Source organism: Schistosoma haematobium, chromosome 1, assembly GCF_000699445.3.
Source record: "Schistosoma haematobium chromosome 1, whole genome shotgun sequence".
In the NCBI taxonomy this organism is placed as follows: domain Eukaryota; kingdom Metazoa; phylum Platyhelminthes; class Trematoda; order Strigeidida; family Schistosomatidae; genus Schistosoma; species Schistosoma haematobium.
The window spans coordinates 79,680,632-79,707,594 of NC_067196.1; the positions used below are offsets into that span (position 1 = coordinate 79,680,632).

Sequence of the window (26,963 nt, forward strand, 5' to 3'; positions counted from 1 at the left end):
AAGCACAAGCTGAATACATAGAAGCATACAAGCAAGTGAAGAAAAGCATTACAGTCGACAAGAAGAAATACGTGGAAGAACTAGCAACGACGGCAGAAGAAGCTGCTAGAGAAGGAAATATGAAACAGCTTTACAATACAATGAAGAAACTAGCAGGTAGATATAGTAAACCAGAGAGACCGGTCAAAGACAAAGAAGGCAAGACAATCACCGAAATTCAACAACGGAGGAACAGATGGGTAGAATACTTCGAAGAGCTCCTGAATAGGCCGGCTCCAATGAATCCACCGAACATCGAAGCAGCACACATAGATCTTCCTATAGATGTCAACCCATCAACGACGGAAGAAATCAGAATGGCCATCAGACAAATCAAGAACGGGAAAGCAGCAGGACCCGACAACATACCAGCTGAAGCACTGAAATCAGACATCAAAGCAACCACAAGCATGCTTTATCTTCTATTCAAAAAGATTTGGGGGGAGGAACAAGTGCCGATGGACTGGAAAGAAGGGCACCTCGTCAAGATTCCAAAGAAAGGATATCTGAGCAAATGTGAAAACTACAGAGGCATTACACTATTGTCAATACCAGGGAAAGTCTTCAACAGAGTGTTGCTGAACCGGATGAAAGACGCAGTATACGCCCAACTTCGAGATCAACAAGCTGGATTCCGTAAGGATTGGTCGTGCACAGACCAAATTGCAACACTGCGGATCATCGTCGAACAATCAGTTGAGTGGAACTCGTCACTGTACATCAAATTCATTGATTATGAAAAGGCATTTGACAGTGTAGATGGGAGGACATTATGGAAACTTCTTCGACACTACGGAGTTCTTGAGAAGATTGTCAATATTATCCGGAACTCATACGACGGACCACAGTGCAAGGTCGTGCATGGAGGACAGCTGACAGATGCATTCCAAGTAAGGACCGGAGTAAGACAAGGCTGTTTACTCTCTCCTTTCCTCTTCCTTCTGGTGGTCGACTGGATTACGAGGACCTCGACATCTGAAGGAAAACACGGAATACAATGGACAGCTCAGAACCAATTAGACGATTTGGACTTCGCAGATGACCTAGCCCTCCTATCGCATACACACGAACAAATACAGATGAAGAAAACCAGTGTAGCAGCAGTCTCTGCATCAGTAGGCCTCAACACAAATGAAAAGGCAAGATCCTCAAATACAACACAGAGAACACCAAGCAACACAATCACACTTAATGGCGAAACTCTGGAGGATGTGGAATCTTTCACGTACCTAGGAATCATCTTCGATGAACCAGGAGGATCAGATGCAGACACAAAGGCGACGATTGGCAAAGTAAGTGCCGCATTCCTACAATTAAACAACTCCAAACCAACATAAAAGTCGCAAACTTCAATGCGAACGTCAAGGCAGTTCTACTGTACGCAGCTGAAACTTGGAGAACTACCACAACCATCATCAAGAAGGTACAAGTATTTATAAATAGTTGTCTACGCAAGATACTCAACACCCATTGGCCGGATACCATCAGCAACGGCCTTCTGTGGGAGAGAACAGACCAGCTTCCAGATGAGGAGGAAATACGATGGAAATGGATAGGACATACATTACGCAAATCGTCAAACTGCATCACAGGGCAAGCCCTAACTTGGAATCCTGAGGGGAAGCGGAAAAGTAGAAGGTCAAAGAACACAATACGTTGGGAAATAGAAGAAGATATGAAAAGGATGAATAACAACTGGAAAGAACTGGAAAGGATTGCTTTGGACATGGTTGGATGGTGAGTGCTGGCGGGCGACCTATACTCCTGCACGAGGAGTAACAGGCGTAATTCGCAACTAGGAATCTCCGAAATATTGCAATTTAAGCCAGATAGAACTAAGTGAGCACAGACGCATGTATTGCGTTTAGAATGCGAAATCAGAGGGCAATCAAGTACAAAAGAATTAATAGTTCGTGCAAATAACGCAAACGACACTGTTTAAATTGGAATCTACATTTCCGCAATCGATTGTACGTCTTCTCCTTAGGTTCATGTGTCTATCAGACTGGGTATTGGATGAAGACTCTGTATACTCTAGGATATACTCACGAGTATTGGAACTAACAACCGAAATTGGAACAGACTCACCTGGTTCCTGGAACTGCATTTGATCAACATGTCAGTTGTGTATACCTAAATCATTGAATTCGAGCCATAGATTTTCCAATATTCTTCACCGCAATCCCCGTAAGCGATTGACAATCATTTCCACGACAATATGTAACTCCTGCAAACTATAAACACCTCATATTCGAACGAAGAATCCTTCCTTTTAGTAGTTTTGATGGAGTCTCTTTCGATACAGAATCTTTAGCATTCCTATATTGCAGAAGAAATGTATCTACTCCCCTCTCCAGTTCATCAAATATTGAAGCAGCAATTGAATCAACAGCAGTTTTCAGTGTCCTGGTGAAATTTTCTACCTGAATATTAGAACAAGGGTACCTGTGAGCAGTGAACAGATGTCTACACACTGTACCATTCAACTAGGTAGTGACTGCGTCCGAAGCAAAATGAGAGCCATTATCAGTCACTAATACCCGCGTAAGTATATGATCCCTTATGACTGTGCAGAATAATTTGGGACCATAAGAATCACCTTTCTCATTAGGATTTGAGTAACTGGACTTAATATTATTAGTAGCGAAATGAAGAGCAATTTTACACGTCGACTTTATGTGTCCAATTTTGCCACACATAAAACATTTTGATAATGAAATACACATGAGTTTCGTAAATGAGGTTGACCGCACGATAAACACTTAACACCTTTGTACACCTCATTGAATTTCTTTGATAAGTCGTTTCCGAAGTTTTCATGAGAACGGGAATTATCTTAAATTTAAGCGATACATTGGAATTCTTTGTATCCTGAAAATCAGTTATATGTACTCCTTCATAATTAATACATGCATTTCTAGCATTTTGAAAGAAGCATTTTGGGATTTGTGTGTGTTTATTCCTGCACTTGATCGATTGCTCAACTGCATATGAAATTGATCACCAAATTTACATTTAGTGGCTTGCTTTTGCAGTTTCAGAATGAATTCTTCAACCTCCTGGTTGTTTTTATGAATAGTGTTGTGAAATTTCGCTCCCTTATGGCATTCGAAATATGTATACCTAATATGATTTAGTAGTATTTATTTGAGTGTTTCACAGGGAAATGGATTCAGTTAATCTGGAATCGCCATTTTTTGGTAAATTGTAAGTATATTTTCAAGTGAATGTCAGGAAATGAGCAACAATTTTATCGTCTTCAGCATCTTTCCTATTCATGTACCAGAATTCGAACCTCTCCATGTACCCCTCGAAGGCTTTAGAAATTGTATGAATTTCCTGAAGATGCTACAGGTATTTGTAGTTTGACAACACTAACCAGAAACACCTCCTATTATGAATCGTGCCTATCCAGTGAAATCAAAAGTCGGAGGCGAGGAAGTTCGAAGATATATTTGATAGGTTATCAATATATCGAAAAGTGACTGGTCTAAACTGAATAGCGGTTGTAGAAGTTGAGCACGGCCTACCCTGTCGTGATCTGGTGCGGATGCATGACCGAGCACCTTCAGCTAAGTGAGTCTATTACAACTAATGTGGTCGGCATAAAAATATCAAAGACTTACCGAACTATTGATTTCGGGGATTTATTTACCGCTATACTCCAATAGCCCAGTCGCAAGTTCTATCACGATCCAAATATATTATCTGAAAATGTTCGCATTAATATGTTAATTAAGAACCCCCGGAAATGCCCAGTCTATATCAGATGGAAATTGGTAGGCAAAACTAGACTTTTTGTATTTAGGATTCGTAATAGACTCAGAATAAAGTTCAAAGGAATTATTAATCAGAACAAACACTACACTTCGGTTATGCAAAGACTCTAAGTTAGACAGCCTAGGGACATTTTCTATAAAATTCATCCGCATGTAATTAAGCCGGACAGTAGGCTTGATTCTCATATGAAAAATCTTAAATACAACGAAACTCATGTCATGGATTTCACTCATACTCTTTATAAGGAATTTGATCCAATGAAGTGAACGGTCAATAAACATGAGAACTGAATTGAATTTATATACTATCGACCAGTCTGTTGACAGGATCACGGATCCTCTGTGAATCTTCTCATATAGGCATCACACTTAACTGTATTTAGTTAAGTTATTTGATTATTAACAAACACTTTGTAGAGATTTGACAGTTATTAAACTATTTAAGTTATTTTTGGCTCGTCTGTAAAATAGTTCTCTTTATTTCATGTACACCTTTTGTAGTGGTTAGATTTATTATTTTTAAGTTGTATGAAGTTGATGGGTAACCACAAATTAAGACGAATCCATGTTATTCTGCTTCGTTCATTGTTCTTGCTTCAGCCATATTTTATATACGTTCGGAAACCTAACTAAACTCTTGTACACGATGTTGGTTTATTGTACTGATTCAATAGTCACAAACTTCCGATTTGGGGTAGTATGGTGTTGTGTCCTCTTGAACGCTCTCAAGCTAGGCTGGCTGTCAGGGAGATACTTCCCTATAAACTTATACCACTGACTCTTGACTTTAAGGCATCTTGTTCAGCCATAAGAACGTTTAAGCCATTAAAGATTGCGAGATAATATAGAATGGGAGCCTTTGTAAAAATCCCCAAACCTAAAGGCTTATCTCTACCAACTCAAAAAGGACAGTGTTTGAAAAGTAAAATACATAATTCCGTCCATGATAGTTCATGTAAGTTATATATAATATATAGCACACATGTAGTTTACTTATGCATAAATAAGGACCACTAGTAAAGCATAATCATAAATAATTAAATACATTAATCCTGTGAATTTAGAAAACATTGGGTAAAACAAAATATGCACAAAAAATAAATAAATAAAAAACTGAGGTAAAATTAACACAACCATTTGACCGTATTATACGCTTTATCATCCTCAAAAAAGAGAAAATGTTGTGGCCAATTAAAATAACATAAGAAACTCTAAAATTAGTAAGAACTTTCAGAATGATATTAGATTAAAGCTATTTGTAACCATTAAAAAGAATAACATCATTAATTTACTCTTTAACAAACCAACTGATATAAGAGCAAAATAGTGGACGAAAGTAAACAGTGTTGCAGGACTCTTTATTTGAATTTATCTAATAGTGAAGCTTTAAACCTAACACAGATAACATTGAAGTTATCTAGTGACTTAATTATAGGACTGGAGTAGACAGCAAAGAAATTATGGCTCAAAAAAATACATAAGAAGTTTATTTACAAAAATACTTTTATCTTATCAAGTAGTGATAGAAATTTAATTCGATTATGTAAAGTGTAATTCATGTGAAACAATTTCCCTTATTGTCATAGAATGTAAACAGTCAGTGTCAGAATTGCAATTCAAACAAATTACATTGTGTTTCTGTTAATTATTAAAGTGGTCATATTCAAAATATCTGATTCAAACCAATGAATTACATTTGTTTTTGTATAAGGCTAACGAAAAGAAATTACTCAGCTCACTCTTTCTAACTCAATTTGAGTTGCATAAATTACTAAAAGGCAACTGAATCTGTAATGTAACTCATCTTGAACTAATTAACGATCTATGGTTGATTAATTTGTAGCGTGGCGTCGAGTTGAGATTAACTATGAACACCGCTACCAAGAAACACGTGCCAAATAAATCAGAAGGCGAAGTTTGAACGTAACCAGATTTATTTGGTTGGCGATCTCGTGGTATTGGACGAATACCGAGATCGTGCCAAGGATTGGTACAAGTGGAAGCAGAAGACAGGAGTACGTGCGAACAGTACCAAAAACCGCGGAACAATGATGGAAGGTAATGGAAGCACAAAATGGCTATAATTAGCACAGTTAAACAAAAGCACATTAAAACAAACACTGGTACAGTTGGTTATAATAATAATTGTTTTTATTAAACCAGTCGTGTTCTCGTGATAAACGTGAGTCACTACAAATTTCGAATTTTATCACTTACTACGAAGAGCAGCACTGAATTGTTATAACGATGATTTCACGGTGATTAGTGCTCGCTCCAAGTAAAATCAAAGTACTAAAAATGCCATTGATGACTAGTCACAAAAAATAGAGTCAAACCAATAGACACTAGAATTGAGAGTCAAGAATTTATCTTCATATGAGATCATGGGATCATAACGACTAGAAGTTGTAAAGTATAATGGAATAATTGTTCAGAGCTTCCTTATTTTCATTTATTCTGAAGTTAATGGAAATCCATGCAAAAAGTATTTTCGTATGTTTCTAACTTTCTTGGCATATCATCAGCCTCTGCAATCAATACGAAAATATCGTATGATAAATATGTTCAACAAGGAAAGTGATTAGTAGTAGAATCCAAGACATGGATTTCGTCCAATTCGACGTTTATTTGTTTGATATTCATGCCTCCCACTGTTAACCATAAATTAAACCTCTAAGAGTTATAAAAATAAGCTGCTGATTTACTATGTCCACTGATTAGTTAATAGTCATCTCCAAATGCCGAGTATCATATAGAAGGAAGTATGTTCTGAATCCTTCTCGTTTCTATCATTAAAATATACAGTCAACATGTGTTAACACGCTAATATCGAAACATCCGCTTAAAGAATCCATATGGAGAAATAGAATGAGTAATTCAATCTTAAATATAAATAATTCGAAACAACAGACCTTTATGGAAAAAAATAGCAGTAGATTTGCAAATATCGTCATGACAAAATATTTCGTGCTCCTTAGTCCAATTAACTTTCAAGCTCTTGCACTAAACAACTAAGTTATAAATTATTCGGAAATGACGTGATCCTAATCAGAGTTTTCCTTAGATGACGAAACCACAAACCGCCTAAATGTAGTATCAGCATGTAATTAATATTATAAATTGTAATGGTGAGCTGAAGAAATATACTACTAAGTCACACAATAAGTATGTCACCGAACTAACTAGTCTCAAACAAGCTTAACGGTTTTCAATGTTTAAAGTATTTTCAGTGGCCCAGAAAAATTCTCAGATATCAATGAATTGTGTTCAACTATTTGAATCCTTTGGTAGAATGAGCTCCGTAATGCCATTCAAACCTGAATAATTCACAAAACTTAAACCATTTCAAAAACATAATTAAATGTGTGATTCAAACTCTTAGAAATCACGATTACAAATTCGGGATAACCTTATCTACATGAATATTACAAGTACTGCTTCATTTTAGTATCTTAGAGTTTACCCTAGCTTTCTTATTTCTAGAGTCCAGAATCCTAAGAATATTCTCAAATAATGAAAACCATTTACATCCTACTGATGATTGAATTCAAGAGAAAACATATGGGCTGTAGTCAAGTTGGAACTAGTGAAATTCAAATTATTGTTTGGGGACTTTATAGATTGAGTTAAACTGTATAGACGTACATCTTAATCATACTTTAAATTAGGTTTACATTAAGATGAAACATTTGTCTTTTTTTCCTACTTTTGTTTCATTATTACAGTAAAACGAATAGATGAATACTCCATACATAGTATTTGTAATAATTAGGTTTATTTAGATTTTCGGCTAATGATGAGTTGTATTCAAATAGTAACATACTACTGAGCGTTGTTAATAGCTAATTCTGTTACATAAAATGTCTAAAGTATACGCTGAATATTAAAAAGTTATTTTCATTTCTATTAATTTTGATCATGGTTACATAATTGGTTATGTCAATCATTCATTTTTAATAAATTATTGCCCTTTCATTAAGTTTATTTTTTTAATCATTTAAGTTTTCAAGTCCGAAGCAATAAGTTATATATTTGGAACAGCACTTATTGATACGTGATATCGACCATTTTCAAGATGACAAAAAGAAATATTCATTATAGACTTCAATAAAGTAAATCAATATATCTATGACTACACTGTTTGGTGAAATGATTTACACTCTTTAGATATCAATAGCATTTCACTGATAGGTACTGGTACTTATGAAAACTTAGTTAAGCAGTGGTTACTAGGTTTGATCATCAGCCGCTCTGTATAAAATGGAATACACATTGACAACTTTAAATATTTAAATGACAAATTTTCGTTAATTCTGGAAATATCATTTATAATAAGGACGTTTTCACTTTTTAAAAAGAAATATTTATATTAATCATTGTAGTGAAGTCATTAAAAAAATCTTTACAGCGAAGTAACTGTAATCTGATTAATGGATCAGTTTTCCAGTTTATTTAATAAATCACTCAGCTAGTAACCTAGAAATATCTAGAGACTCAGATTTTCATTTGACACGGGTCAAACTACCTATTTATATCGTAAACCTTGTCATCTGAATTTAATCCTCAATACTATCAACGTGACATTAAAATGAGTTGAAGTCAACAACAGTGTAGATGAAATTAATAAATATTTAGACAAATATTCTAAAGAATATATAAAAATATATTGATAATAAATCATCAACGAAGCAAAGAGTGAAATTAGCGAGCGAACATTATTTGACTTTTCATCAAGTTATTGTGTAGTGACAATCGTATTAAATACGATTGTAAGCTATTTGACACGTAATGGATAAGCAGAAAGCGTTGTACACAATAATGACACTTTAATCTATGAGCAGTACCTAAATAACTAAGTTTTTTTTAAAACTTTTTAAAACATATGAATGTTTACCAATTTCTGAGAAATTTGGCATAATTTCATGCTTCTTTGAGAAGAGTAGTCTACTTGAAAGCCTAGATGTCTAATAAAACCAAATGTTTAGGGGGTTATTATTATTATTGTTATTACTATTATTAATGGCTTTAGTTAACGTTATATTTTTAGTACAATATAGAAATCTCAGCACAACGTATTTCGACAGATTCCATTTACAAAACGAGATTAAAAAACCCAGTAACTGCATACAGGTATTCATGAATTAAGTAAATAAACTACTTGGAATTAAGTAAAATGTTTTTTAATAAGATAAGAATTTCTACAAGTTTAAATCAGAAACATGTTTAAGAATATAGGCTAGGTCAGCTCTTAGAAACTGTTTATCACAGTGTGTACTTACTGGATAAGGTATTGTAGAACTTTTATATCTTTGCTTGAGAGCATGGATTTTAATGTATTGACGTCTCGTTCTTCCAGAAGGTATACAAGGAGAAGGATGTAGATGAAGTAGACGGTTATTTTCTGATAAGATAACACTTGCCAGGAGTTTGCAAAATTCTAAATGTCTATCCAGAACCGTATTCCTAATGACCTCAAAAGATTCAGCACAAATTGTTAACTGTCTTCAGCACTCTCACCAAAATCTCTCCTTAAAAGCCCGGGAAAGAATAATGGGAAACAGTAAAAATTAATAGGTAATATCAAAGAATTTGTAAGTCGTAAAAGTAAATGACGAGTGATGCCAAAATATATGGCCTCTTTATATAATAAGTCAGACGGAAAACTTCTTTTGATAACAATAAAACATGAAAAGACGAAGAGAGATCAGAGAAAAATCTTACACCAAGATGGATGACTCTCGACAATTTTTTATTACAGGATGCTGTAGTATACTAAATTACTCAGACTAAATTTGGAGTTTAATATCAGTGAGATTTAGAATTTCATATTTTATGTTTATTAGATTCATGTACATACTTGTTTCTGTTCCCAATAAAATTCAAATCCAGTACTTATGCTTTGAACTTTGTAATGAGTTCAATGATTTAGATTAGCTACCCATTAGACAAAGTGGGATGAGTGATACAAAACCACGATTCATTATCATATCGAAGCATCATTCAGCAGGAAAAAACATACATAAGATAGGACAGTACAGGAACTACAGAGAGTTATAAACTCCAACACTGAAGTATCTATTGGTTCAAAATGTCTTCAGAAACCTGTCTAGTGAGGATTTAGAGTTCATTTCTACTAGTAACTTATCATTTTGCTCACTTTAAACAAACAAACCTAACAAACCCAACAAAGTATCTGACAAAAATAATCATGTTTGATTCTGGTGACTAATTGAATAAACTAAACGAAATTTACTTTGATGATTTGTGGAAATTCTCCAATCGGATATAAATAGAAAGAATAGATAACAATGGCGAAGATAGAGGAAGATACAGTCGACCAAGAAAAAGCCTGGTTATTTTGAGGTTCACATATGAAATGTTACGCAAACTTGATTTGCTCAGGTTAATATCTATTTTATTACTCCTGGTCTTCGAGTACTGTATGATAGTGGGGTTAGAGCAAGATTTCCTACCACGATCTGAATACATATTAACGACCAGCTTACTCTGGGGCGTAAATCAATGTTTAGATATCTTTTTAGAGGCAAAACAAAGTTTTATAACCCGCATGAACCCCAATATTTGTTAAACTACAGTTACTATGTCCGAGCTGATTAAAAACTAGCTTTAGTGCAGAACCCTTCTCGCGTCCCAATTTTGTGACTTGAAAAAGATATTTTTTATCGATAGATCAAAAGGAAAAAAAATTATTCTCGATATCAAGACAGATGTAAGGATTATTATTATCACCACAAGATGGATTCAACTGAAAGAACTTCAACCTGGAAACAAGGTACGGAAAAATACTAAGACCATGATAGGCTTCGCTTCAATGTCTTTGGGGAAGAGCCAATGGTGTCTGTATTAACATAACCTGTCATGCCACCCAAAATCAAATTCGATAAATAATAGAAAACACGTGACCAATGACTAAGCTGATGACAAAGGTAAATTTACACAATAAGCCAATTACAGCAAAGTAAGGAGTGACTAATATGTAAACATTGAATCAGGCTAAAATATGATTGGCTATTTTTAGTTGTCTGTACTAGATGTCGGTCTGACTAAAGACAACGACACTGCATTACTGTTTAGGTTGGTAATGTTCGAATGAGTCTGTAGCGGCAACCATTCGACTTGGTTAGGCTGCATAGATTTGGAGGTAAGATGTTGTGTGGATTAATAACATGCATTTCTGTGATGTATTTGTTAGGATTGTATGCCTCTTCATTATTCCGATAATTGAGAATGAGTAACTGGTTTCGGAGATAAATTTAAGCAGGCTTGTTAGGTAATCTCAGCCCAGTTAAGCAAATCGAACCGGTGAATTATACTTCTGCATAGGTAGATGATGAAGGCACAGATAGTTGAGAAAGTTATTGCATCTGTATTATCTGTTAATAACGAAAATAAAATTTTAGACAGTAACAAAATATACTAGTTTGTACAATGTTTGTAATTCATGCAATTCCGTCTACTCAGTTGTAGGCGGGATGCTTTTATTCCACGTTTCTGGAAAGTTTCCGCCAAAGTTAGTCACATGTGGTTTTTTAAAGAAAAAGACTTACACTGATGCTAACATGATTGTTAGTCTTCGCGACATAACATCTTTTAGATTTTTTGTCTAAAAACAAGAGAAACTATCAGTAAATTTTTATTTCTGTCAGACTCTTAGGGAAGAAAAAATTGTTATTTGCCAGGGATTCTAAGTAACACATTGTAGCTAATAACCCACTTTTGTCTTCAAACTCTTCAAGCAACCGATTATTGTTCTTACAGCGGCTTAACATCGGCATTGCTCGGTGACTCGGCTGTATGTACAAAGTATTTCACAAATGCACGTGGCTTATTACTTGCAAGCTACCCTTGTCTTCTAGTTTCATTTGCTATGCTTTACATACTGTCCTAACGCCTTACCCTGCATTGTTTTAACAGTCAGTCGCTACGTAGAACCTGGTAAGTATACACATCGGTCCAAGTTGACATACCTAATTAGTACAGAGATATGAGATTGTCAGGACAAATACCAGAGCAGTAGAGGTAGTAACAGTATCAGTGTTAATGGTAAAGTTTAGTCATCAAGGATGCGGTTCGGCAAGAAAACATACTGGTGCAATGAAAAAATTCTGAAGGACTCAGACAAAGAATAGATGCACCTGTGCCATTCCAAACAATTTTGAACCGTGTCATTTAAAGTTTAACCACTGGTCACGGAAATCATGCGGACCCCAACCAGTTAGTCTATACTTATTGACACGGCTCGATCTAATTGTCGATGACTTCATTATTTAGTGACAGGTTTTATTGTGGTCGCCCTTAGTTTTCTTCCAACCTACTCCTACAAAGAACATCGTTGTAGGCGGTGGTTGGGCATGAGTAACACATATCCTAATCACCTCGGGTAATAAAGATTTACTGCCTCACCAACCAATTTTTCGTCCTTACCTAGTACTATGCATCTAACCTTGATGGTCCTAAAATATACGAGCAGTGATTTTAAAATACCTATGATCAGACATTAGTAATCTACAAATGTCCTCAAGTTTCAAAGGAAAACTTTAGGGCTACAACAGAATAAACTGCTGAGCAACATACTGAACACTTAGTTGGCAAACTAATATCTGGCCTACGCCACGAGTGATGCGAGTCGGCGTAAGCCAACTGGGATTTCTGAATGCATGTTGAGGTTTCTTAAGACACCAGCCCATCAAGACTAATGAGAATCTTAAGTGAATCGGTTAATGTACTCAACTGGTTCACTCCCTATCATTTATTCAGGCGCTACTGCAGGCTAGTCCTAAGGTAACATATTTTGAAGGCAGATGAAAGTTAGGGACGGCCAAACCAGAACGTGGCATCAGCCCGTAAAGTTACTAACTTCTGGCATGAGTCATGTTGGTAGATAGAGACTACTTGGTTGGAGGCTGGTTGATATGGTTCGGAATCGGTCACAATTACGTAGGTCTATACACTCTTTGTTTTCCCTCACACTGTAAGATTAAAATCACTTTATATCATTCTGCGAACTAATTCTTTCTCCATATATCATATACTCATATGAAATCTTTTTTTACCACCACTGAAGTAACTGCTTCTATGAAATTGGTGTTCATTTTGTTGTGCTATTGAGGTATGGCATCTTGGATCGATGCAAATATGTGCCTGGTCCTACGTTGTAGCTGACTGACTGAAGTAATATTTTACATTTGGAGAGAGAGAATCGCATTTTAAACTTGCTAGTTTTAAACCAAAACGACGAAATTGTTTAAAGTGCCAACTTACAACTCAAGCCGTGGACAAGTAAAAGCCATAACAACTTCAGCTTTGAAGCAAATGTTTAAAAGACTCATTGTAAGGTTACATAGACTCGAACCACCTCTAGGTGTAAGTCCATACTATTTTATATATTGCAAGACGCAAAATAATAACAAGGAAACCATTGATTTATGATAAGTGGCAATATAAAGACTACCTAAGTAACATTTTGGCTTACTAAAGGAGCGTGAGGTAGGTTTTCACCCTGAGCTAACCTGGTGTTTGGAGTATGTCGTGAAACCAACAGTCATTTCTGCCGTGATTATATTCAAAGTTGCAAACAGTGTCTCACTCATAGTTTAGCAATTTATGATATTCAAGTTCTACCTCTCAAGCTAGAATACATTATAAGCTCTTTCATAACTTTTAGTTTACGGTTAAAGTTTTATAGGATGTCATTTCTCTTGGGTAACACACTATTTTTATTGTTTTCTTGACTTTTCAGGAATATAGGATTGATTTATAATCCTAGCAGTTAGTTATTTTAAAGGATAAAATAATGCTTTATTGAGTTCCCTTATCTTACCAGATGAGCCATTGTCCTGTAGAATATTCAAATCCTAATTCCCAGAATACCATATCTTATATTACCTCAGATTCTGTTATTAGTGTCTCGTTCGCAGATTGTCAGTCGTCTAGTCCTTCATACCACTCTCTGTCATCAAGTACGACTCTTCCTGGTGTTGGCTCTTTCTTGGATAAATCAAATCACCTTTCACACTATTCTCCTAATAAATATTATGATACAGAACCTACTGTAATTCCGGGACACTCTTACGTTGAGAACACTGGCGTTTTCGATAACAATCTTCCTTATCCAATAAAATCGGAGGCCATTCACGAAATAGTATCTGGGACGTTTATTACTCCAGATGCACACAACCAATCATGTTTTACATCTTCACAACCTCTAAAATCATTAAACCCAAGTCTTCCTGTCCAATCAAGTGAATCTTTGTTAACTGGTTTCACTCATCCACTTTCTATGGACCATACTGTTTTAGAAGACGGTGGGTTAGATTTGGATCGAGTGTTTGTCGCTATTATTAATGATCGAAATTCTGAACATGATATCTTTAATGATACTGATGTTAATTGTGACAGTGAACGCTGTTCAATTGATAAATCAAATTCCTGTAACAAACAGTTACTTAATAATAGTATTCAGTCGTCTGTTAACCAAAGTATGCTAACAGATGATTCAGAGGACAAAAGTTTATTACAGTACTATCCTGTAGTAGATACTGAGAAGACAACTCAACATCAAACCCATCCAAGTAAGTTTTTTTTGTATGATTGACTCATTATAGGAAGAAAATCTATTTTTCTTGTGCACTCATCTTAAAGCTTTTATCTCCCAAATATTTCCATATATGATCTTAGATTTTGTATAATCAGGGCTGTCCTATACAAAGGCGATTCAAGTATGAATATTTAGTAGATTTTACGTTTATAAATAAATGACAACGCAATTACGTGCTCCTAGATTGGTGGCTCAATACTTAAATGTTTATATTTACCAAGTCTCGTATTGTAACATGTTGTTGGAGGTAATCACACATATGACTTCAAATGATGTGAAAATGTATGGATTTAAATAATTGATCAACCGATGTAGCGCTATATTTCGGAGTATAGGATATTCTTCATTACTCTGTTTCCAAGTATATATGACTGAGTTTCTCGAATCAATACACCAAATTTATCGTTTTCCAAGCACAATCATCTGTTTTCATTCGCGTGATGAGAACTTGTTATTCAGTTGGAAATATACAGAATGTAAGAATCTCCTGTTGTTTATATCGTGTTAACTATTGAACGGCTTTTAATTGTATCTAAAATCCAAATACTAGTTTTAGTTTAGTTTATGTAACTCGGTAACCAAGTAGTGTTTCATTCATTTTAAGACACTGAATGTATACAAGCCTGTGGTACTATCCGACTGCTCAAACTCATTTAGTCGAGTTCAAAGCCGAAACCCGGTGGTTAAAAGCTTTAACTACTGGATTACTACTCACCTGTCAGCCTGTTGATATTCGAAATTTTTCGGTTTCTCTGAAATATGGCGGATAGCTTTCCAAAATGCCTCATAATGTAAGGCTTGTTTTATTTGGCTGGCACTACCATAGGTTTGTTGTTGAGAAGCTACTAAGGATGTCTCCTGGCAGGGGGATTATGATGAATGTCTTGGTAACTTGCAGTTTTTGGAATTGAAACGTGAATTCGATCACCAATGTAGAAAATTTAGTGTAAGCCTGCTACGTCAACCAAGCAGAATGCTAATTTCACTTGTATATTGAATTCTTATCAGACATAAGAACTTGTGGTTCTGGACAACGGAGAGTGGGTTAATAGATTTTAGCAAAGGTTTGTCGTATACAATGCAGTACACTGTAAGATATGTTGAGACATTAAAAAAATTCTACTACATGACGTGTTTGATGGCTAGACGTTTTCGAATGATACCAGGTTTGCATTACTGGACCAACCTTATGGGATAAGTTTTTTCGGAAAAATACGACGATTATCTTAAGTATCTTATCAATGTTTTTGAAGAGAAGGAAGTGCAACAACTAGGGTTAAAATAGTCTCACAAAACTCTTGCAACTATAAATCTACTTCACTCCTACCCGAAGATTTTGCTGATGTTTCGATAAACGAAGCGCCACTAAGATCCACATCAACTTTGCTTGATGTGGATGTCTGAAGTGAACCCATATATCTATGTATGATGGAGGTTAACTTTAGAACAGCGGTATTGATTATCTAAATGGTTCTTAGTACACTTGACCACTCCTATTGAAGGCATCATCGCAAACGTTTGGTATCTCGTATTTAATTATCTGAGTTAATCAAAGATCTTCACGGGAAAGTAATACTTGAGTTCTTGGTAGCTGGTTATTTTGTTCTTTTATTTACCGGTATCTTATCAGTTCAAGTATTCGAGTTTTGGCAGGTAGTTGGTATCACTAATTTTCACACATGCTTTGCTTATAATCCACTACTCGATTATTTACGAGGTTGACTATTTAGTTCCTGTTTACATTTCCTTACAGAAACATCCCCCATTTCAGAAGTTGACCAAACACGCAAGTCATCTGGATCATCCGAAGTTTCAACCCGAATGTGCGTAGTTTGTGGTGACAAAGCTTCAGGGTTCCATTATGGTGTGTCTACATGCGAGGGTTGTAAGGTATGCTAACTACTATGTTTATTTTTCAATACATTGAATACTCGAGTTTCATTTGATCTTAAAAGCATCCAGTGCGTCCGAAGATAGTCAAATTCAGATTTTCATAACTTCTCGAAAAAATGTATTTTTGTGTGTATTAAAAAACAGACATCTCAAAGTGATAAATGGTAAGGCTAAATCACACTCATATCTCCTGCAACAAGCAGTAATTAGTTTCAATTACAACTTACTTTCAAAAAATAAAACCACCCATAATGGTAGGCACTTAGCATAAGCAAATAGGTAAATAATTAGTTTAATATGGTTGGACGAATTCTAATCACATCAGACAATAAAAGATTCGTGCACCGAATGGTTACTCATAAATAACGTAAAATACATCTAGTACTCTATATCGTGTTTCAGATGATGATGATATAAATAGATATGAATACAAGGCTCTATAGCTGACATGCAAATTTGACTAGATATGTGTGTAGTGATAGACAACTAACAAGTTATACGAAAATTCTTCTATATCTTGTGGTCTCGTTGGGTATATTTTTGCCAGTACAGTGTACTTGAAAAAGTTAGGTCGTCAATAATATTCCATATATCTGCAAACTCGTCTCAAAGGGACTGTTTCATGTGTTCTGCACTTTTCTTCTGAGTACAGATATTCAGATATATCACAAGCTAATCTTACGGCTTGTCTTAAAGTTCTCCTTCACCACGTAAATGTGCTTTAATAAAAACTGACTTATTCTGCTGTTAGTCCAATGTTGTATTAATAAACTAATAATCAGATGGTTGATTTCCTCTCACTAGTGTTTTTTTTACCAAGGTTCTTATTTGCGGGTTGGGGCTGTTGTTAACCCCAAACCAAACCCTTCCCTTTTACCCAGTATTAAGTTCGGCATTAATCCTAAAACGGCTCCAGGCAGAGTTAGTCATATAACGGTGTTTAATTCGTTCTCAGTTGTACGTAAATTACAGCTTCTATTACATAATTTAAAATTACTGGGTGATAATAGGGCTATAGTCAACGACGTCACTTAAGGATGTAGTACTGATGAAGTATGACAAATCGGTTGATAGGATCGTGGATCTTCATCACATAAGGTGATTTGGATATGTACTACTTGTGTCCACTCGTTGTCTACCCCGACACACAATAATGCTTGTTGTAAACTGTTTGGATGGTTTAAAAATGAAATCTTTCCTAACATATTTTTCGTGTTTTAACCCACTTTCCAATCAACAGCTTTTTAATCTAAAGTTATGTGAATAAGTTTGTGATTTTCTTATTAAATATGGTACTTCTATAACCTACTTACAAAACACTATTAAAAAATTTACTCAGGGTTTCTTTCGACGTGCTATACAGCGTGACCAATCATATACTTGTGCTAAAAATGGTACATGTGAGATAAATAAAACGCTTCGTAATAAATGTCAACAATGTCGACTCCTCAAGTGCATTGCTGTGGGAATGTCGAGAGATGGTAAGTTGTTTATTTGTCGTTATTTTCAAAGAGGGGTTTTGTGGATATTTTAGTAATTTAATAGTTGACCTCATGAGTCAATTAAGACTAGACCACCATAGAAAACCTGGATGTGCTATGCGGCCGTTCCGTTCTAGTATGGGACTCAGCAGTACGCATCCACGATCCCCGCCCCACGTGATTCGAACCCACATACTATCAACCGTCCAGTGCTTCCAGTTTTTCCATGGTGGTCTAGCTTCAATTGACTCATGATCTCAACTATTAAATTATCGTTATTTGTTCATCTACATTATATTATGTCTTCTTTTATCGTGTTCCCGTTCAATGTATTTCTTAGTGTTGTTTTCTTGCATTTATTTCGTCCGATTCTACAAATCTGAACTACACTTAATAAAATTAACTCATCATCTTTCGGAATAGTTTAATTTGATGTCAAGTCTTTCGCAGGATGAGTTGGGATGGTCATTCTAGAAAAGGTTACCAATTCCTGAAAGTGACCTACGAACACTTATCAATTAGACATATTAACAAATCCGAAAATATTCATATTTCATTTTGAGATTCAAACTTGTGTTATACCATGCATTTTGTTATTGATTTATTTGTGGAGAGACTAATATCTTGCGAATTCTTATTATTTTTATAGTCTGATAACCAATTCACCCACTTTCTTAAATACTGTTTAGTTGAATAAGTTGAGTAACTCTAGAAAAAATTTCAAATTGATTAGTTTTATTAGTTTGACTCCATTTATTTGTTTTTAACATTTTGGTTAGTCTAAATTCACTAATAAAATATTTTGGCGAAAGCATATTTTACGGCATGTAAGAAAATCATCTATCATATACAACTAAGGTATAAGTTATTAAGTTTTGGAATTCGGTTATAAGATACTGTGCTCGATTTGTACCTTAGTACGCTTAAATTTGGTTCTAAATGAGGTCGAATTTTCGAAGATTCTCATTTTTCAATGGATTGATACCAATATGTTAAAATGGATCGAGAATCTTCAACTGAATAACCTATAAGTTAAAACACTAATATTATTAGTTAAGTTTAATCTGAGTGGGTAAGCATTGCAATACGTTCATTTGAAAATATTTTATTGTTAAGTCCTATAAGATTTACGATTGCAATTTATCCAAGAACTTTCAAGCTTCTGACTGACTTCTTTTATCTTATTCTATTTGTATTCCAGTCTTCATTTATACCAGTCAGACCAAAAATGATATCACTTTATGAGGTTATAGACTGTTTATATAAGTTATGTTTGGAGGTCCATACTTCTCGTACGGACTCCGCAAAATAGAGTCACACTATGTAACTATAGATGTTTAGGTGGAAATTTAAAACCGGTTGCAATTAAATGGCCATTTTCATATTTTTATCTCCCTCTAAATTTTTAGGACTAATCTTAACCACTTCCAGATTTCATCGACTCTTTTTAACCTTTATTTTTCATTACTGTCAGTACTATTATTTCAACTCCTTTGATTATTCTCTTTGTTGCAGACTTTACGAGTAACAGAATTTTCATTGTTTAACTGTGTATTTCCTAAATTATTTGCTTTTCTTTCTAAAGAATGAATTCTGTGTTGTTCAATATATTAATCTTATCATTTGTGTATGATGGGCAAACACGTGCTTATATGCAAATTCCATTTGAATTTGATTATCGTAATCATTAATCTACCTTTCTATCCGCTTTCAGATTTTCCGAATTAATTTTCCTAATCCCCATTATTGTGTAATATCATTAATATATATATTTCTAGTTAGCATTTTTTAGCAAGGTTTTTTCGACGGGATGGGGTTGTCAACCTCAAATTGATACCATTTCAAACTTTAAAATGGAATGAAATAATGTGAAATAAATATTTATAGGAGTGTTGTAAATAGTATTCTTGTATCTAAAGGCAGATATGATTGTATGCTTTGAACTAATAGTGATTAGTGTAAATAATATTTTTTATGAGAATGAAAAATGCTCAATTATCGTAGAATTTATCCATGTATATTCATCAAATGAGGTTTAATTCGTTGCCTTATTTATTACTGAACAGAAAACTATTAAAATTTATGACTCATTATCTTTTGGATTATTATAAAGAGCTTAATCTTTATCATTCAGTATTTCTATTAAAGAACAAACTATTTTAGCATAATCTTAGTAATTGTGATTGAATAGTTCATAGTACTTCATCTGTTTATCTAATTTGAGCTTCTTCAAGAAATTATCAGAGTAATAAAAATATATTTAATTTTAATTGGTGAAAATTTTTAAAATTGTCTAAACGACGCTTTCTGTTTGCGCGTTACTTAGTTTGTTCGTTGAAGTTTAGAGAAAAATTCATTGTATTAAATTTACATTTTACTGTACTTAACGTCCCAGATGTGTTCTATAAGAAAAGTAATGGAATCTGGTTGTACGGATTCTTTTCAATATGTGATGACATACTGTCTACCTAAATCGCACTTAATTAGTTCGCGGTTGAATTATAAAGCACTTTAAGACTGATAGAAACCGGTACATGCACACGCTGATGACTAGTATTTCGAAATAGTCAAGAAGTTTGTGTATTTTGTTAGTTATGTTATTCCTTATGACGAAGGCCACAGGTGACTATAAATTTTTTTACATGATATTACGTTAGTTTGGCCACGAAGTATTTTGTGCATAACATGGTAGTGCTCTATACTTTTGAAACACAATCTTTTTGAGTTAAAGATATCCAAAAATGCTGTCAAATACAGATTTTCCACGTTTAATGGCAATACTATACGTGTGAGGCCAAGGTTAATCAACTTGTTTTAAACATATTTCATGTAATGTTAGAATACCTGCTTCAGCATCTTGGATATGTACTGTGTGCACTAATCTAGCAGCTTTCATAATGAGCATTGATTAGTGACACTAAAACTAATCGGCAAAAGTGAACAAGTAGGAAGTTTATAATATACCACCTTGATAATAATTGGTGTGATTTTAGCTTTTACTCTTCGTTAAGCTGTGAAATTGTTCTACCTACATCAGGTGCTTAATACACCAGGTTAAAAACTAGAGACTTTGTATTCATTAAAACTGTTCAGAAAGTCCCAGGATGACTAAGCTGTGAGATGCCTTATATTCATGAAATCGTTAACATTATTGTAGTTCTGTCAGAAATAAACACTGTTGTAGTCATAGAACAATCAACATGAAATGCAATCGATATATTAGGTACCTTCAAGCTATTTAGTAAACTTTATCTATACAAAGTGTAAATAAGTCATTTCTTAAGTATAGTTAACCGTTTCCGTCAGTTTTCATTGTTTGTTCTAGTTTATTTCTTATTATTTTTAGCATTTAGAAACAAATATTTTCTATTGATCAGTAGTATTCCTATTATTTTTACCTACAGCTGTTCGTAAAAGGCGTCATGGTAAAAAACGGGAACAGTCTTCTTGTGAATCAGTTACCTTGCCTAGTTCAGATTCCTCAAACAAATATGAAACATCAGCATATTCGTCAGGTTCTGCAGACGTAGTTTTAACTCCATCTGAAGCACATTTAAATGAAACTACACTTAAGCCCCACGAAATGCCAATAACATCAACTAATTTTCAACCATCATCTTCATCAATACCATCTTCTACTAATATTTCTTTAACCTTATGTAATAATAATAATAGCGATAATAGTAACGGTTTGACTAAGGAAGATCAACAAACTCTAGACAAATTTGATCGTTTTTTAAACTATTGTAAAGATCAAGCTATCAAATATCAGGCGAATAGTTGGAATATTTCTAAATCTGATTATTATCACTTATCAGGATCTTTATCAAGACATCTATCTCCCATAAAGGTATGTTTAATGGGTGATTTTAAAAAAAATCTTACTTTGAAAACTTTTGTAATCAGTCAGTCAGTCAGTAACAACGTAGAACTTCGTATGTACGTACATCAGTTCAAGTTGCCATACCACATTAGCACACATACAATTGTCGATTCAAATCCCATAGTGGTAGAGGTAGTAAGAGTATAAGCAGAAGAGAAGAAAGAGACAAGGAGGAATCAGGAGATTAAAATTAGGGAGAACGCAAAGAGTGTATGCATGGTGGTCTAGCTTCAAGTGACTCATGATCTCAAGCATTGAAATTACTATAATATTTCTATTAGTTTACAAATTACTAATTTGAATAGATTTGTCTCGTTACTACTCTGCACATTCATATTTCATTTCTATTATTTGGTTATTTGTTCCTATAAGAAAAATAGCCCTATTCGTAGTTTTAGATTTCATCACATAGTTTGAACACATAGATCGCAAGTGATAAATTTATATGTAAATTAATTTAGACTTTTGTAGTGTTAGTTATCTTTACTGCGAATACTCGACCAATATCTGTCCTACCACCAGTTTCTATAACTATATGGGTATAGAATGTCTGAAGCATTCAACATCAGACTATGAACAAAAATATACACACCATAGAATAAATATTCAAATTTGTATTTTTCACAGTTGTACTAGATATCACAAAGGTGAAAATAAATTAACAAGACAAAAGGTAAAAAAACAGTCGGACTAATCAAGTCAACGTTATCTAAAATTGAAACAAGGATAAATTTTTAAGAAAACAACTATAAAACGAATAGGATAACACGGAGCATATATATAGAGGAAGATAATAAATGAATACATCTAAGTCACTACGACCAATTTTAAGCCATATTTTCTAAAATTCCCAAACAATAGAATATGATTATCTCATAAATCCCAATCATGAACAATAGTAGCGGTAATATAAAGAAATTTCAATGTTATTACTGTTGTAAAATAAATAGTTAAGACCTATGAAAAACGGATGTTGTTACATGATTTATTTATTATTGAATGAGTTCAATCATTATTAATCTGCTTGAACTTTCTTTCTGTTTAATTTCTGTTTGTGCATCTCATTTACAAGGAATTTAACAATTTTTCTAATTGAATTTGTATATTCATTAATCGTATCAATACAATGAAATGAATTCATAATAATATCTAATATTACTGGTACATATTAATGAGATAGTATCTTTCCTTGCTACAACATCTGCGCTATATGTGATTGGACATAATTCATAGTTCCAGCATTTCACATTCCTATGTAGTATGTATCATTTATATTTATGATTATTGTGTGAACAGTTTTTTTTGTTTCTATCTAGGATAATTTTATTATTATTAATTATTTTAATACCCTTATTTTTTTTAAAGCATACTCCCTATGAATTGGGTGAATCATTAAAGCTTCTTACAGTGGATGAAATATTTTGTCCTGCTCAACTTAAATTTACACATGAATTCGCCTGTCATTTAGAGCAGTTCATACGACTTTCTCAGCATGATCAATCTATCCTATTAAGAGATTGTTTGCCTGAACTTGCTGTAAGCATATTTTTATTTGTGTTATTTCAATGGATAAATCTTTTCTATCTATAATTTCAGTTATTTTATTATTTACTCAATTAAAATAGTTTGAATACAGTTAGTAAATTTACATTTCTTGACTGATCATAATAAATAATTTTTGTTGCATAAACTAACATGAATATGCTTGAGAAGTACTTGCATTGTTTATAATAGTAAGTATTTATTCCTTTGAGGTATTAGTATCCCAGTAAGGTTGGTTAAAAATCGGTAAAATAAACTTAATCTTGGGGTAAGGTAATTAATTTCGTTCATAGCTTCGATTTTCTTCATTTGTGAAATAAACAATTTAAATCTAGTGCTTGGAATTTCTTTCTAATTGTTTAAGATGATCTAAAATTTATAAGAGCGTTTTAAAGTCTAAATTTTTCAAAATCCGATATAATTTTCTCAGTAGAATTTTCAGTTAACATAAACGTATGCTGCCTGACTAATCAGAATAGAGAGAGCATCTTCTAAGATCATACTGGTCAGGAATTAGAATTAACCTTTCCATCATGAACTGATATCAGCTTTGATACAAGCTTTGTAATATTCATGCCTTAGTTCTTAGTCTAAGCATAATAACTCATTTATCTGTGTTGTCTCCTGATAGGTTAAAATTGTTAGGATCTCCAATTCATTAGATAGTTTACCAATATTCATGTTTATTTTACATTTATCTTGATTTTGGTATCATTCACTTGTTAGATATTAATGTTATGTCGCGAAAATCGGAACAAGACTCATATGAACTTTTCATCTACATCAGTAAATTATCAATTGAATTGTTTATTTAGTCCATGGTTTCCGAATGCAGTAGTTACAGATTCCTCTCTGGATTGTCTACATATGACTTGTGATAGTATAACTTCTCAAAGTATTTTTCAATTTGCTTCAAGACTTCAGCGATTACATTTGACAAATATGGAATTTGGACCACTTATTGGTGTGATACTTTTTACTCCAGGTAATCAGCTGCTAAATTATGTATACACAATAATTTTTCATATCAGACACATTTGTTTACGAATAGTTGAAAATTATGAGATTTCCATTGCCTCACAATACCTAGCTCATATATATTAATACTTTATAGATTAAAAATGTGTGAGGTTTCGTTGTTCACTTGGCTGGCGAATGTAGAAGTGGATAAAAATGCAAATAATTTTTTACTGTACAATTGAAATGTTGAGCGTGATTATAAAATAAGAGACTAGCTAGACACATGTCACCCAAATAGTGAGTTCCCACACAAATCTACATACTTGTCGTTGATAAATTAGTTACATTGAAACCGAATGACTGCATTTAGTGTCCTTATTCTTGTTCTCAACTAATATTGTTACAAATGTAGTTATAGAAAACCCTTATGTAAATTTTATGCCAGCTATAGAGTTAACAGTATAATAATTTTATAACTCAAAGACAAGATTTGTGTAAAATCATTATACTATTATGGAATATAAACAAATACTGATGATTTATGGACATCAAGTTTTGTTGCGTTCGGACCTATGTTGCAACAACGAAGTGTGTCCTTCAAACAAGTAAATAAAGAGAAATTAAGACTCAAGCTCTACATCAGAAAATACTACATGGATATATATATATATATATATATCTTCAATATTAACAACTAGTAAAAATATATAAAAGTCTTTTTCGAAAGCAAAGGGGCCGTTTAAACATGGTGAGAAATAGCTTAAACATTTAATTGCGAGTAGAAATATTTAGCAACCCATAAACGAATTACAAACCCGTGTACCTAGCTTTTAGCCATACCCTAAGTGTATGGGCTATTGATACTACGTGGTTGCCCAAGCTAAACTAAATAGAGCAGAGTTTAAATCTACCACTTCGTAACTTAAAGTTAAACGCCTTGACCGCTACGTCAGCCATCGCCCACAATGACTATCTAAATATTATCTAAGACGATACATTAAACATGATATATTTGCAATTGGAAATAGTTTACTTAATTGAATTAGTATATTTGCTTAATGTTTGGTAAGTTCTTTCATTCCTAATTTCTTTTTTATCTGTTTTTCTACGCATATATATATTTATTTAGAACGTTCTGATCTATTAGATATTGACTTTGTCAATCGTACACAAAATTTATGGGCTGAATTATTACGTCGTTATTGTGAAAGTAATGGATCACAAACACGTTGTGCTCATTTAATTATGATTTTATCTACACTACGTGAACTTGCCTCTAAAATAACGCATAATTTAAATGCATGGTATAAATTATCCAATACTCCAATGTCAAATTGTCTTAAAGAATTTCTTTATTCTTCCAGTTTTAATTCAATGGATGATTGTTTTTAATTATTGTGTAATTTTCTTATGATTTTTCTTGGTGAATAATAGTGAGAGATATCTCTTGCCGTTTTTTTTAAAGAAAAAACAATTAGGATTACATACTACATATCTTGTATTTGTGTTTAATTTTGCTCTGTTATTATTTTATGAATATATTTGTAATTATCTAGATGATCAAATGTACGCACACAGGTTACCTGTTTACTAAATGAACATGAATTTTATAAATTTTTTTATAAAAAAAAACAAACAAAACTTTACCTTAATGTTCATACGCACAATGATAATCTCAACTCTTTGATAACTTATAGTCTATCAATACTATTTTAGTGGTTAATTCGATTAAATTAGGGAATGATAATAGAGAAAGGTTTAGAAGTGATTATGTGTAAGACCAAATTATTTCTACTTGCTTGTCTTTTTACTGCTTATCATGACGATTTTTTTCATTTTTTTTTCTGTCTCATAATTTTTTTTTTACCAATTTTGTTGATGCAATTTACAAGGATCTCTTATTTTCGAAAGAAAATATTCACGCACAATTATTATTATTATTACTATCTATATGAATAATAATATTATTAATAATCCAGTGATTTCGACTTACCATGACTATTAATACGATTTAAAACTACTATGCGCCTCATTATTTTGTTTACAATTATATTCTGACGTAAAAAATTGATAAACATTAACTCATTTTCATCTTTTCCTCCACCCTTCTGTCTCTTTGTAATGTACATTGTGTTTACAAAATGGTATTCCTGTAAACAACTACTCTCACGCATATCTCCTGTTTTTATATATTGTAAAACTGTGTACTTTTGTGTGTTTCTTGTCTTTGATTTTTTTATCTCTACTAGTAGTGATATAATTCTTGTATTCCGTCTTCCGATTTATTACATGATAAAAAACCGTCTGAAAAAAGTGTAATTTCAGGACATTTTGTCAATATACATTGTTGTTTATTCGTAAGTCTTATGGAACTATTACCGTAGTATGCTCAGAAAACACTTTGATCAGTCTAACTGAAATCGTTTTTGGAGTTAATCTCCTGATAAGGTGCGAATGAATCATCCAACTAACGATATCCATATGTGTTGATTTAACCCGTTAGTCATTTTTCCAAGTCAGAAATTGTCTCTAGTTTACCGTTACCAATGTTAAATTACCTTTAGGTAACGTTGGTTTATTTACCACTTTAATTCACTCGTGGCAGAGTCAGTTATGTTAGAAGTTTTGGTAAATAATCTGCAGATATCTGATTTTCTGTTTATTGCACAATATTGAATCACTCTCTTAATATATTACTTACGCCTGTTACCCCTCGTGGAGGAGCATAGGCCGCCCACCCGCATTTCTCATCGAACACTGTCCTGGGC

The 26,963-nt window shown here is 33.4% G+C and overlaps 1 protein-coding gene across 2 annotated transcripts; it reads left to right on the plus strand.

Annotated features, from left to right (window-relative positions):
• Window positions 1-278: 278 nt before the first annotated feature.
• Window positions 279-26,545, plus strand: MS3_00002213 (uncharacterized protein; the record flags this gene model as incomplete). 2 transcript variants are annotated; one of them, XM_035731210.2, is made up of 8 exons in its annotated part: window positions 279-1,331; window positions 13,663-14,410; window positions 16,190-16,326; window positions 17,669-17,810; window positions 21,215-21,660; window positions 23,059-23,229; window positions 23,962-24,220; window positions 25,325-26,545. In XM_035731210.2, 8 exons carry the CDS (start codon window positions 279-281, stop codon window positions 25,585-25,587), a joined length of 3,219 nt encoding a protein of 1,072 aa, XP_035588303.1. In that variant the 3' UTR covers window positions 25,588-26,545. The 2 variants fall into 2 exon arrangements, with proteins under 2 accessions (XP_035588303.1, XP_051075254.1); XM_051209789.1 differs by lacking the exon at window positions 279-1,331 and adding an exon at window positions 10,865-10,980 and having other exon boundaries at window positions 13,579-14,410.
• Window positions 26,546-26,963: the final 418 nt, after the last annotated feature.